Genomic DNA, 15470 nt, shown 5'->3' with positions numbered 1-15470 from the left:
CGTGTTATATGGTTTATGTGTTTTACATCTTCTCCCTCCTCTCTCAAGGTTCACATATTTAAGTTCCAATGATATTGTCTGGATATAAATGTTGCTATTTGCTCATAACAGGTGTCTGCCAAGAGCGCACTACGGTTCAGCCGATTATTTTTCTTTCCCCTACGAAGTCTTTGCTCAGGTATATACACTGCTCAAAAAAATAAAGGGAACACTTAAACAACACAATGTAACTCCAAGTCAATCACACATCTGTGAAATCAAACTGTCCACTTAGGAAGCAACACTGAGTGACAATCAATTTCACATGCTGTTGTGCAAATGGGATAGACAACAGGTGGAAATTATAGCCAATTAGCAAGACACCCCCAATAAAGAAGTGGTTCTGCAGGTGGTAACCACAGACCACTTCTCAGTTCCTATGCTTCCTGGCTGATGTTTTGGTCACTTTTGAATGCAGGTGGTGTTTTCACTCTAGTGGTAGCATGAGACGGAGTCTACAACCCACACAAGTGGCTCAGGTAGTGCAGCTTATCCAGGATGGCACATCAATGCGAGCTGTGGCAAGAAGGTTTGCTGTGTCTGTCAGCGTAGTGTCCAGAGCATGGAGGCGCTACCAGGAGACAGGCCAGTACATCAGGAGATGTGGAGGAGGCCGTAGGAGGGCAACAACCCAGCAGCAGGACCGCTACCTCCGCCTTTGTGCAAGGAGGAACAGGAGGAGCACTGCCAGAGCCCTGCAAAATGACCTCCAGCAGGCCACAAATGTGCATGTGTCTGCTCAAACGGTCAGAAACAGACTCCATGAGGGTGATATGAGGGCCTGACGTCCACAGGTGGGGGTTGTGCTTACAGCCCAACACCGTGCAGGACGTTTGGCATTTGCCAGAGAACACCAAGATTGGCAAATTCGCCACTGGCGCCCTGTGCTCTTCACAGATGAAAGCAGGTTCACACTGAGCACATGTGACAGACGTGACAGAGTCTTGAGACGCCGTGGAGAATGTTCTGCTGCCTGCAACATCCTCCAGCATGACAGGTTTGGCATTGGGTCAGTAATGGTGTGGGGTGGCATTTCTTTGGAGGGCCGCACAGCCCTCCATGTGCTCGCCAGAGGTAGCCTGACTGCCATTAGGTACCGAGATGAGATCCTCAGACCCCTTGTGAGACCATATGCTGGTGCGGTTGGCCCTGGTTTCCTCCTAATGCAAGACAATGCTAGACCTCATGTGGCTGCAGTGTGTCAGCAGTTCCTGCAAAACAAAGGCATTGATGCTCTGGACTGGCCCGCCCGTTCCCCAGACCTGAATCCAATTGAGCACATCTGGGACATCATGTCTTGCTCTATCCACCAACGTCACGTTGCACCACAGACTGTCCAGGAGTTGGCAGATGCTTTAGTCCAGGTCTGGGAGGAGATCCCTCAGGAGACCGTCACCTCATCAGGAGCATGCACAGGCGTTGTAGGGAGGTCATACAGGCACGTGGAGGCCACACACACTACTGAGCCTCATTTTGACTTGTTTTAAGGACATTACATCAAAGTTGGATCAGCCTGTAGTGTGTTTTTCCACTTTAATTTTGAGTGTGACTCCAAATCCAGACCTCCATGGGTTGAAAAATTTGATTTCCATTTTTTTATTTTTGTGTGATTTTGTTTTCAGCACATTCAGCTATGTAAAGAACAAAGTATTTCAGAAGAATATTTAATTAATTCAGATCTAGGATGTGTTATTTTTGTGTTCCCTTTATTTTTTTGAGCAGTGTACAACGTCACGATTACGACAGGCTCATGGCTGTCTGCTGACCAGGCTCTATTTTGGCGTTTCAGTTGTAGTAACTACAGGTGATGGCAAACATGGATCAATGGTCCAAAAAAAAGCTGAGATTCACGGTAGGATCGGACTTGGTTACACGGTCCGTGAATGGAAGCGCTCTGGGGCGAAGGGGGTTGGGCTCTTATGGTCAAATGATCGTGGTTAGGATTGTTACCTTGAAAGCTACGTCAGAGTGTCTGCATTTACATTTTGTCCAATACGCCATTCACTACTAGAGCTGCGTTCATGAGTCCGCGGTTGCATTACATTTATACTCTGTTCACTTTCAGATTGCAGTCATACGGCTGCTTTATACCATGCTCCTCATACACAGAGCTGTGCCCATACCATGTTTTAGGCACTGCTCACATCCAGAGCTGCATTCACCCACTTGTTCTTACATCTTACATCATATGTTATACTCTGCTTCCACTTAGAGCGCATCTCTTTATTCTACATAATGGTTACACAGTATTCTTACTAGGGCTATCAGCACACCGCTCTGATACTGCTCTTCCGGCTTAGCGGCTTTCTTTTTCAGGCTACTTTCCTCAGTGGTTTGTCACACTCCTTAGGCCTACCTTTCTCTCTTCACGGGGGGGGGGGGGGGGGGGGGGGGGGTTGTGGGAACAAAAACAAATTAAAATGGTGTTCTTTAGTCCAGGTTTGCATTCACTCAGACTGGTCCCCTTTACTTCTGGTTCGCATTCACTCAGATTGTTCTCCTGCCCCACTTAACCAAATAGCTCCCTAGCGGTAAGTGGGCCAATAGAAGCAAGTTCCTACTATGTTTTCACAGTTGTTCTTTCGTTTGTCAAGACAAGGATCTTTTCTTGGCGAACTGCAATGCCTCTGGCTCTTGTTTTTCTCCCATCTGTTTCAAATTTCACGGTCGGCTTAATGTTTCATTTATGCACATGGTTCGGATCACTAACGTCTATGCATTTTCCATTAGGTCTGGCTCACGTTTTAATTGCTTATCGTCACTGTTACGTCATCCAAGTCAGTCTCTTGATTTCGGGGGGGGGGGGGCCTCATGGCCTCGGGGGCCCTATGACCGTTCTTCACGTTGTTCGTTAGGGGTACAATGTGCTTGTGGGCTGGTCAGCGTCCCATGGTTTAGTGTCGGAGAGAGTCACGGTTATGCGAGTCCACAAGTCATACTGGTGCTGCATAAGTGGTAAAAAAAACAAAAAACTCTGCGCATGGCTTCTCTGGTTTAGTGTTACACCTATGTCTCCGCCATTACAGTCTCTCGCACATGGCACATGGCTTCTCTGGTTTAGTGTTATACATATGACTCCGCCATTAGAGTCTCTCACGCATGGCTTATCCGTTTTAGTGTTATAAATATGGCTCTGCCATTAGAGTCTCTCTCGCATAGCTCCGCCATTAGTCTCTCACGCATGGCTTCTCCCTTTTAGTGTTACACACATGATGCCGCCATTAGAGTCTCTCTCGCATAGCTCCGCCATTAGTCTCTCACGCATGGCTTCTCTGGTTTAGAATTACACACATGACTCCGCCATTACAGTCTCTCTCTCATGGCTCTGCCATTAGAGTCTCTCACGCATGGCTTCTCCGTTTTTAGGTTACACATATGAATCCGCCATTAGAGTCTCTCTCGCATGGCTCCGCCATTAGAGTCTCTCACGCATGGCTTCTCTGGTTTAGTGGTACACATATGACTCCGCCATTAGAGTCTCTCTCGCATGGCTCATCCGTTTTAGGTTTACTCATATGACTCCGCCATTAGTCTCTCATGCATGGCTTCTCCCCTTTCAGTGTTACACACATGGCTCCGCTAATAGTCTCTCTCGCATGGCTTCTCTGGTTAGTGTTACACATATGACTCCGCCATTAGAGTCTCTCACATATGGCTTCTCCGTTTTAGTGTTACACATATGACCCCGCATTTAGTCTCTCATGCATGGCTTCGTTTTAGTTTTACACACATGACTCCGCCAGTAGTCTCTCACGCATGGCTGCTCTGGTTTAGTGTTACACACATGACTCCGCTATTAGAGTCTCTCTCTCGCATGGCTTATCCGTTTTTAGGCTTACACATATGACACTGTCATTAGAGTCTCATGCTTGGCCTCTCTGGTTAGTGTTACACATATGACTCCGCCATTAGTCTCTCATGCATGGCTTCGTTTAGTTTTACACACATGACTCCGCCAGTAGTCTCTCACCCATGGCTTCTCCGGTTAAGTGTTACACTTATGACTCCGCCATTAGTCTTTCACGCTTGGCTTCTCCGTTTAAAATTTACACACATAACTCCGCCATTTGAGGCGGGCTGCGTAGTCCCACAACAAGCAGGTTCCATGTCTTTTTCGGCCTTCAGTCCCGCTCCCATGGTTCGGTCATCTGTGGCTCGCAATTCAATTTTCTTGCGGTAGCTCGCTTGCGCCATTAGAGTCTCACTCACGTTGTTGTTTTCCCTGACTTTTATTTTTAGGTCGTTGGGTCTTCATAGGCAGTCATCCAAAGCCTGCCTTTGCGGACATCATCTTCTCCCAGGCATGCTTACTTCATATACAACTTGGGCCGAGGGTGTTGGGGTCCGGCCTAAGTCCTGGGCATCGATCCATCTTCCGGTAAGAGGTACAGTAATAAGGTGCACCCGGATACAGCCACGGTTCTCATGCAGAAGTCAATATCCAAGAACACGGCGAGGACGTACCAGACGGCTTGGTCTCATTTTACTAGGTTTCAGCGGTCTTGCCTGCAACAGGGTAGGATCACATCACATACCTACTTGCATTCATAGCTTTTTGCCACTCAGACCTTAAAACTTTCTCAAGGTACTATCAAATTATATTTAGCCGATATACGACACTTTTGGCACATTCCCTATCCAGACAGGTCTCCTTTATTTTCAGCGCACCCAATTAAGGCGATCCTTAAAAGGTATACACAATGCTTCAGCCGTCAGTAAAATTTCCAGGAGAGCCTTCTCAGGTGAAATGTTCAAATCCGTTTTGATGTTCTAAAGTACAAACCCCTGTGGTTTGAAGACAAGTGCCTTGTTCAAAACAGCGCTGTATTTGTGTTTTACGGGTTCCTACGACCCGGGGGGTTCACGTGCCCTGTGTCTAACAGCACCTTCATACAGGAACAACATTTACTATGCTTAGGTTCCCACTACGTCCTCACTCTTGATCATACTTAAACTACCGCACCACGAAGGTCATATATTTCCCTACGGGTAACGAGTGGTGTCCAGTGGCAGTCTTTGACGAATGGGCGGCTCTTAGCAAACGCACTCCGCCTAACTACCCTTCTTTTAGTTCACGACTCCGGCCCGCTTAGCATACAAACATTCCTGAAATACATACGCTTTGCTGCCGAAACTAGATGTTGAACCATCAAGCATTACCGGCCATTCATTTAGAATAGGAGTAGCCTCAGCCGCCTCTAAGAATAATGTACGGGTTCACATCATAAAGAAACTAGGTCATTGGAAGTCGCTGTGTTACACTCGTTACATTCCCAACCCTAAACGAGAGATGTCATTTGCTTTCGGTATTTGCTGGTATAATGTGTTTTCAATACAGTGCAGTGGTTTCCTTCTACCGTGTCTTGTATTTTTGGCCCCTTTAGGCTACCCTTCACAGCAGTTCCGCCACTACTCTACTGCTATCCGTTAGGTTACTGTCACTCTGATAGTCGATCCGAGCACAAGTGTAAGCAACGCAGTTGCCGTATTTGTGGGAGGGGAGGCTCCCGCACATCCTATTTAAAGCACCGCTGCGCCCTCCCCCCTGTCAGTCACCTCCGATTCTCGTCCACAGCAGCGGTGTGTCCCTCCCACCCAACCCTCATATCATCCTTCCTTATAGGGTGGCCCCCTTTAGGCTACCCTTCACAGCAGTTCCGCCACTACTCTACTGCTATCCGTTAGGTTACTGTCACTCTGATAGTCGATCCGAGCACAAATAATACAGTGACAATAACAGATCAAGCCATTTACTGTATCCAAAGGATACAAAATATTTAATGTCATGAATACTAAATATTGAACATCTGAATCAGGTTATTTTTGATAAAGACCATGCTTGTTGACTTATGAAGGAAATGGGATATTTTTTTATGTTAATATGTGGATCGAATTATGAATAAAATTGGATACATTATAACATTCAACATTATATACCCCAAGGAAGATTGATCAACTACCAGGCTGGGGTTCACCATTTCACCCTCTGCAGATTCTTGTCTTCTCTCTTCCTCCATTGCAGAAAGGAGGAAGTAAAGGAGTCTATTCACTAAGAAAGAATGAATAGTTAATCCTTAATCTGCACATTTACTAACGATGAGGGAATTGCTTATAGTAAAAAGGGATTTCCATACATGTAGTCAAGCGCAGACCATCCTGTAATAGCTCAGAGACTGGTCTGGCTTGTACTTCCTTAAATACAGCACGAGCGGCGTCCCCCACAGCAAGCGCGTCAACACGTGCTCAGCTCCTGCGTCCAATCTCCCAGAGGACGCCACCCACGTGATAAGCCGGAAACGCGTCATCACGCCCACCGCTTCTGTGTCTCACCGCCTCTCGGAAGACGCCGCCCACGTGATCAGCCGGAAACGCATCATCACGCACATCGCCTTACGGAAGTGATCTGGAGTTGACATCACGTGGCCGGAAGCGATCCACACTGGCCCGCTCTCCTTAGAAAATCAGTGCGGCAGAGCCTCGCCTCAAGGATGCCCACATTCCTTGCCGCTCCTGGATGGCGCTTTTCATGGGGCAGAGCTCTCCCTGAGAGGTAACCCACATGCCTGCCGCAAGATACAGAGGGCCCCCGGAGCACCTCCATATCCTAGGGTCCTGTCAGCAGGCCCAGCAGCGCGATGGACCCCAGCAGCTACCGTCAGCCCTCTAGGGACCCCCTAGGAATCAAAGACCGACGGTAAGACCTAAAAGGAAAAACAAAAAAACTGTGGGTCTCCCACTCCAGGGACAGGAAACCACTGAAGAGGTAGAGAGGCTCCACATTTTTAGGCCTCATGCACACAACAGTATTTTTTCATGGTCCGCAAAACGGGGTTCCGTGGGTCTTCCTTGATTTTTAGAGTATCCACGGACATGAAAAAAAAGTCGTTTTGGTGTCCGCCTGGCCGTGCGGAGCCAAACGGATCCGTCCTGACTTACAATGCAAGTCAATGGGGACGGATCCGTTTGACGTTGACACAATATGGTGCAATTGCAAACGGATCCATCCCCCATTGACTTTCAATGTAAAGTCAGGAGTTAATATACCATAGGATCTGAGTTTTCTCCAATCCGATGGTATATTTTAACTTTAAGCGTCCCCATCACCATGGGAACGCCTCTATGTTAGAATATACCATCGGATTTGAGTTAGATCGTGAAACTCATATCCGACAGTATATTCTAACACAGAGGCGTTCCCATAGTGATGGGGACGCTTCAAGTTAGAATATACTACGAACTGTGTACATGACTGCCCCCTGCTGCCTGGCAGCACCCGATCTCTTACAGGGGGCTGTGATCAGCACAATTAACCCCTCAGGTGCCACACCTGAAGGGGTTAATTGTGCGTATCATAGCCCACTGTAAGAGATCAGGGCCCCCCCTCCCTCCCTCTATTGTATTATCATTGGTGGCCAGTGTGCGCCCCCCCCCGGCCCCCCCTCTATTGTATTAATATCATTGGTGGCCAGTGTGCGGCCTGCCCTCGACCCCCTCCCCCCCCGATCATTGGTGGCAGCGGAGAGTTCCGATCAGAGTCCCAGTTTAATCGCTGGGGCTCCGATCGGTAACCATGGCAACCAGGACACTACTGCAGTCCTGGTTGCCATGGTTACTTAGCAATATTAGAAGCATCATACTTACCTGCTGCGCTGTCTGTGACCGGTCGGGAGCTCCTCCTACTGGTAAGTGACAGGTCTGTGCGGCGCATTGCTTAATGATCTGTCACTTACCAGTAGGAGGAGCTCCCGGCCGGTCACAGACAGCGCAGCAGGTAAGTATGATGCTTCTAATATTGCAAAGTAACTGCAGTAGCGTCCTGGTTGCCATGGTTACTGATCGGAGCCCCAGCGATTAAAATGGGACTCCGATCGGAACTCTCCGCTGCTACCAATGACCGGGGGGGGGGGGGGGGGAGAGGGGAGGCCGCACACTGGCCACCAATGATATTAAAACAATAGAGGGGGGGCCGGGGGGGCGCACACTGGCCACTAATGATAATACAATAGAGGGAGGGGGGGCCGCACACTGGCTACCAATGATAATACAATAAAGGGAGGGAGGGGGGCCGCACTGGCCACCAATGATATTAATACAATAGAGGGAGGGGGGGCCGCACACTGGCTACCAATGATAATACAATAAAGGGAGGGAAGAGGGGCGGGGGGGGGCGCACACTGGCTACCAATGATATTAATACAATAGAGGGAGGGGGGGCCGGGGGGGGCCGCACACTGGCTACCAATGATAATACAATAAAGGGAGGGAAGAGGGGCCGCACACTGGCTACCAATGATAATACAATAAAGGGAGGGAGGGGGGGCCGCACTGGCCACCAATGATATTAATACAATAGAGGGAGGGGGGGCCGCACTGGCCACCAATAAAATTAAAACTGGGGAGGGAGGGGGGTCTGCCCCCTGCTGCCTGGCAGCCCCTGATCTCTTACAGGGGGCTATGATACGCACAATTAACCCCTTCAGGTGCAGCAGGGGGCAGTCATGTACACAGTTCTCAGTATATTCTAACTAGAAGCGTCCCCATCACTATGGGAACGCCTCTGTGTTAGAATATACTGTCGGATTTGAGTTTTCACGAAGCTCTGAAAAAGCTTCTATGCAGACGGATCTTCGGATCCGTCTGTATGAAAGTAGCCTACGGACACGGATCACGGACGCCAATCTTGTGTGCATCCGTGTTTTTTCACGGACCCATTGACTTGAATGGGTCCGTGAACCGTTGTCCGTCAAAAAAATAGGACAGGTCCTATTTTTTTGACGGACAGGATACACGGATCACGGCCGCGGATGACAAACGGTGCATTTTCCGAGTTTTCAACGGACCCATTGAAAGTCAACGGTCGTGTGCATGAGGCCTTATTCTGTAGGTTTCCTGTCCCTGGGGCCGGATCCCTCTCTCTGTGGTGCTGTCGTGGGAGGGGAAAAATATGACTACCCACCACAAGTATTGACTCACAAATCAAATCGTATACAATATTGAGAGCAAGACATTATATATATATATATATATAATATTATATTATATCTCTTTTATCTCTTTATAATTTTGGATATGGATTAAAAAATGAATGGAATCATGAAGTGATTCGTTTCTGGAGGTATAAAGGACATTCAGTTGTGGTTAGGATAGGTACACCGAGGTTCTTTTGTCCTGAATTTATACCTATACACATACACTAATCAGAGTGTGTCACTGATAACACCTCCCTCCTGTACCAATAGCTCTTCACAGGAATTGGAAAAAGCAGAGATATAAATGAATAAATTACAAGTTTTACTGAATCTTTCCCCCCCGAACTATATATCTGCTCAGCTCATCCTGCTCTATAACATTTTGCTTTCAGATTGCATTGCATTTTGTGGTGGCAGGTTAATATGGGAAGATCTGACCCACAAAGTACCATGTTAGAACAGCTATATTGTGCTATTACTCTGTAATTTCCTCCAGCAAATTTACGATATGAATAAAATATCTTACCATTCCCTTTTTCAATGGGTCATGTCCCCACACACTATTACACTGCCAAGTCAATACGGACAGTATCAGCATGTGTAGGGACACACCCTATTGACACGAAGAATGGTAATGTCCAATTGTTAATTTATTAATCCACTTCCAGAAGGAGTAAAGGAGGAATGGCACAATGTAGAGTTTTAAGAATTGTTATTTCAGGGAATACAATTACCGTATATACTCGAGTATAAGCCCACCCGAGTATAAGCCGAGCCCCTAAGTTTACCCCAAAAAAATGGGAAAAATTATTGACTCGAGTATAAGACTAGGGTGGGAAATGCAGCTATAATGCAGAGTGTATGTGTATATAATGCACACACTCTACATTATATACACACATCTGCAAGAGGGTGACTCCCTGTATTTAATGCAGAGTGTGTGCATTATATACACACACACTCTGCATTAAATACAGGGAGCCATCCACAGATCTCCCCCCTAAACAGTGCCATCCACAGATCTCCCCCCTAAACAGTGCCATCCATAGATCCCCCCCTCCCCTAAACAGTGCCATGATGGCACTGTTTAGGGGAGGGGGGATCTGTGGATGGCACTGTAGGGGGATCTGTGGATGGCACTGCCATCCACAGATCCCCCTACAGTGCCATCCACAGATCTCCCTACAGTGCCATCCACAGATCCCCCTACAGTGCCATCCACAGATCCCCCTCCCCGACGCTCACAGCAGTATATTTAAACTAATAGTAACCTTTAACTGTGGATATCTTACTTTGTCTTTGCTCCGGTAATACAGGCAGTGCAGGGAGTGGCGCTCACTCACTGACGTCACGCGCTTTCTCCCACTAGGCGGCGCAGGCGCGTGACGTCAGTGAGTGAGCGCCGCCCCCCGCACTGCCTGTATTACCGGAGCAAAGACCTAGACTCGAGTATAAGACGAGGAGGCTTTTTGAGCACAAAAATATGTGCCAAAAAACTCGTCTTATACTCGAGTATATACGGTATTTACTAAAGTAGACATGTCATCAAAGCAGACCGGTCCTCTGTAAATGGTGTACATGTAGATATTATATATTAATGATGTATATGGGATTTTTTTTATCCGTTTAATGTCTCTCACCAGCTCTTTCCCTTTTCTGCTCTCCCGGTTAGTGTAGAATCGGAACCCATCCGAACCAAAGCCTTTGAGGAGAACCATACGTGCAGAGGGTTTCCCGTCCCTATGTAGAAGAGGGAAAAAGGGTAACTTGAGGAAGAGGTGGGTAAAAATAAGATGTATAGCATCAAAGACAAACTGGCAGGGGTGAATAGTGGACCGTGTTACCAAATTACATCCTGACTCTGGGCTAGTACCTGGTAGCGGTGGCTAGACACATAGCATTAGGCTCTGCAATGGAAGGGCATTGCAATACCTCCTGGAACCATGCATTGAACTGAGTAATGGGATCAAGGGAAGCTAGATGACATTCTTCAAATGCCTAAGGGAAAAAAAAAAGAATAAAAATATTAGATTCAGGGCTGATTAAGATCCAGGGCTGGCAATTTACAGTCTGTGAAAATAGGGAACCTCTAAAGTCTGCAGTGAAAATGAATCATTCAGAAAAATGTCCCCAGGCGTTTATTCTTTCACTCTGGTCATTCAGGTTTCCAAGGTGTTTTTTTTTTACAATTTATGAAATAACAAGATGGTTATGTCCTGGGCAGTACTGAAAAGGTTGTCAAAACAACGCCCCCTCCTCTGACATCACTTCCTGCTCTCCAGCTATTGGCGGAAGCTGCATCTCACAGACATCCTGCTCGGCCTACCCCCTCCATGCACATAACACTGGTAATATTACTTCCTTCCAGATGCAGGAGGAAGCAGCTCAAATGGAGCAGAAAGCACTCAGAATTATGTCATGACTGTATCATGATAAGGATTAGAATGCATTTAGAACGTCTACACCCAGGAGGTATGACCTCCGATAGAAGATAGGGAATTCTTAGTAACCATAGTGTTTTATGATGTATTGATGCAAAAGGTCATCCATTAATTTCAATGAGGAGAGTATGCACCTGGCAAACAGGACTAAGATCAGCCCATTTATAAAGAGATTGTCCAGGTCTCACTGCAAAAGAGAGTTAGACCAGAACCTTCAAACTACAGTCCTGATCAAAAGTTTAAGACCACTTGAAAAATGGCAAAAAATCATATTTTACATTGTTGGATCTTAACAAGGTTCCAAGTAGAGCTTCAACATGCAACAAGAAGAAATGAGAGTGAGACAAAACATTTTTTGAGCATTCAATTAATTGAAAATAACTATTAAAGGGTTTCTGTCACCCCACAAAACTCTTCTTTTTTTTTTTGGATAGTTAGATTCCTCATAGCGCGATATAGGGGAATATAATAGTCTTACTTACTTTCATGCGGCCGATTCTTTATAAAACGAAGTTTTATAATATGTAAATGAGGGCTCTACCAGCAAGTAGGGCGTCTACTTGCTGGTAGCCGCAGCAGAAAACCGCCCCCTAGCCGTGTTGATTGACAGGGCCAGCCGTGATCTCCTCCTCCGGCCGGCCCTGTCAGTAATTCAAAAATCGCGCGCCTCTGGTCATTCGGCGCAGGCGCTCTGAGATGAGGAGGCTCGTCTCCTCAGCACTCCCTCAGTGCGCCTGCGCCGATGACGTCTTCTCTTTCGATGATGTCATCGGCGCAGGCGCACTGAGGGAGTGCTGAGGAGACGAGCCTCCTCATCTCAGAGCGCCTGCGCCGAATGACCAGAGGCGCGCGATTTTCAAATTACTGACAGGGCCGGCCGGAGGAGGAGATCACGGCTGGCCCTGTCAATCAACACGGCGAGGGGGCGGTTTTCTGCTGCGGCTACCAGCAAGTAGACGCCCTACTTGCTGGTAGAGCCCTCATTTACATATTATAAAACTTCGTTTTATAAAGAATCGGCCGCATGAAAGTAAGTAAGACTATTATATTCTCCTATATCGCGCTATGAGGAATCTAACTATCCAAAAAAAAAAAAAAATGAGTTTTGTGGGGTGACAGAAACCCTTTAAACTGAAACAGGCTGTTTTTCAGCTGATCAAAATTTTAGGACCACATGCCTTTAAAAGGCCAAATCTGTGCAAAGATGTGGATTCATTGTCATTTTCTGTCAGGTAGTCACACGTTGTGATGGCAAAGGCAAAAAAACTCTCCCTTTTTGAACGTGGTCGGGTTGTTGAACTGCATAAGCAGGGTCTCTCACAGTGCGCCATCGCTGCTGAGGTGGGACGCAGTAAAACAGTCATTTGGAATTTCTTAAATGATCCTGAGGGTTATGGAACAAAAAAGGCAAGTGGAAGACCCAAAAAAATTTCATCAGCACTGAGCCGGAGGATCCAATTGACTGTCCGTCAAGACACTGGACGATCCTCGGCCCAAATTAAGGCCCTTACTGGTGCTGACTGCAGCCCCATAACCATCAGACGGCATCTGAGACTGAAGGGCTTCAAAAACAAAAAACGTCTTCAAAACCTCGTCTCCTTGAACGCCACAGAACTGCTCGTTTGGACTTTGCAAGAGAGCACCAAACATGGGACATTCAAAGGTGGAAGAAAGTTTTTATTCTCTGATGAGAATTTTTTTAACCTTGATGGTCCTGATGGTTTCCAACGTTACTGGCATGACAAGCAGATCCCACCTGAGATGTTTTCTACGCGCCACAGTGGAGGGGGCGCCATAATGGTTTGGGGTGCTTTTTTCTTCAGTGGAACATGGGAGCTTCAGGAAGTGCAGGGGCGTCAAACGGCCGCTGGCTATGTCCAGATGTTGCAGAGAGCATTCCTCATGACTGAGGGCCCTCGTCTGTGTGGTAACGACTAGGTTTTTCAACAGGACAACGCTACAGTGCACAATGCCCGCAGGACAAGGGACTTCTTCCAGGAGAATAACATCACTCTTTTGGCCCATCCTGCGTGTTCCCCTGATCTAAATCTAATTGAGAACCTTTGGGGATGGATGGCAAGGGAAGTTTACAAAAATAGACAACAGTTCCAGACAGTAGATGGCCTTCGTGCGGCCGTCTTCACCACTTGGAGAAATGTTCCCACTCACCTCATGGAAACGCTTGCATCAAGCATGCCGAAACGAATTTTGGAAGTGATAAACAATAACGGCGGAGCTACTAATTACTGAGTTCATGTTTGGAAGTTGGATTTCTGTTTTGGGGGGGGGGGGGGGGGGGGGGGGGGTTTAGTTTTTTTTTTGGAGGTGTGGTCCTAAACTTTTGATAAGCTGAAAAACAGCCTGTTTCAATTTATTCGTTGTTTTTATTAAATTAAATGCTCAAAAAATGTTTTGTCTCACTCCCATTTCTTCTTGTTGCATGTTGAAGCTCTACTTGGAACCTTGTTAAGATCCAGCCATGCTAAATATGATTTTTTGCCATTTTTCAAGTGGTCTTAAACTTTTGATCAGGACTGTATGTATAAATGAAGTTTAGGTGCAAGCTACCAAGGGTGCAATGTAAAAGCAAACAAGGACTACAAGTAACAGCGCACTGCTTTATGCACAAAGACACATGCAAACATTGAAAACATGAGTAACTGTAAATTGCATTATTGCTATACTTACCATAGGAAAATTAAAAGCCCATTGCTCACATTTTTGATCAAGAATATGTCAGGCCCATCTACCAGCGACAAGGTGGCTTTTAACAGACAGGACTTGCATGAACAGTATTGCCTCTCTTGGGCTGCTACTTGTAGTCCTTGTTTGCTTTTCTATCCTAGGATAGGTCGTGAATATCCGATTGGTTGTAGTCATCCCCATTGATAAGCAGTTTGAGCCAACTGCTGGGTCAGAACAATTATCCCATTTAAGGGGTGGTAGAATTCAGATCTCCATCCATCTGATATTGATGGCCTATCCCAAGGTCATTGGAGCGCTATGAGCTGTTAGATCCTCACATCACTGCCATTCCCAGGACATATTGGCACACACTGACCAGGTAGTGTTGAGTCAGTGCTGATATCTTAACTCATTGAAGATGTTATTAGGCCTGTGCTTCCTAATTTCCCCTTAGGGAAACATAAAGGCAAGACTCCAGTGGATCACTGAGCAGTGGGAAAACATTGCTTGGTCAGATGAACCTAGATTTCTATTGCACCACGTTGATGAGAGGGTCAGGATTTGGCGCATGCAGCATGATTAAAAGGAACCCTTCCTGTCAAGTGTCAACACTTCAGACTGGTGGAGGTGAAGCAATGGTGAGAAATGTTCTTGGCACACTTTGGGTCCCCTGATACCTGTGGGCAGTGGGGTTTACCTAAGCATTGTGGCTGACCAAGTTCATCCCTTCAAGGCAGCAGAAGGCCATTTTAATCCTAACAATGGACCATGCCACAAGGGTTGTATAGCGATGGACTGGTTCCCGGGACATGACAGCGAGTTTTCCTTGAACTTTAAAGTCCCAAGATCTTAATTTGATATTCGGGACAAGTCAGAAGCTCCATCTAATTTGTGGCAACTGCGAAAAGCTGCCCTGTCTATATGGGCCAATATTCCTCCAGAATGATTTCAATAGCCCTTGGAATCTATACCACGGCTGTGGTTCTGAAGGCCAAAAGAGGTCCAATGGACTACTGCAGGGGCATCTCTTAAAGAGTGGCTATTCAGTGTATATTGTAATATGCAGCAGGTGTTGTAAAAAATTTGTGAATATGGTCAAAGCAGTGGTGATAAAATTAGCAGAGGACGATTGCAGTAAAAATTGTTACATGTAGTGACAAATGATGATAGACCTGTCAGTCACAGTAAATTGGCAGATACTGTAGAGGAATGACGTCTATACAGCAGAGGTAGAAGTAGATGGATAGCTGTCAGAGCACTATGTACTGTATACAAATTAGCTCCGATTCCAAAAAGAAAGCGGAACCTCTGATGCCACCAGATATAAGATGGGTAT

At 46.6% G+C, this 15470-nt stretch overlaps 1 protein-coding gene across 1 annotated transcript in view; it reads right to left on the bottom strand.

The window, feature by feature from the left end:
* Positions 1-15470, bottom strand: part of PNPO (pyridoxamine 5'-phosphate oxidase) — a 50346-nt gene that overhangs the window by 15102 nt on the left and 19774 nt on the right. The window contains exons 2-3 of the mRNA XM_040435296.1: positions 10882-11006; positions 10649-10748 (exon numbers count right to left, since the gene is read on the bottom strand). Of these exons, the coding sequence (XP_040291230.1) occupies positions 10649-10748; positions 10882-11006 (225 nt within the window). The remainder of the gene's footprint in view (positions 1-10648; positions 10749-10881; positions 11007-15470) is intronic.

Source organism: Bufo bufo, chromosome 6 (assembly GCF_905171765.1).
Source record: "Bufo bufo chromosome 6, aBufBuf1.1, whole genome shotgun sequence".
Lineage (NCBI taxonomy): Eukaryota > Metazoa > Chordata > Amphibia > Anura > Bufonidae > Bufo > Bufo bufo.
This window is presented reverse-complemented; position numbering and strand designations above follow the sequence as displayed.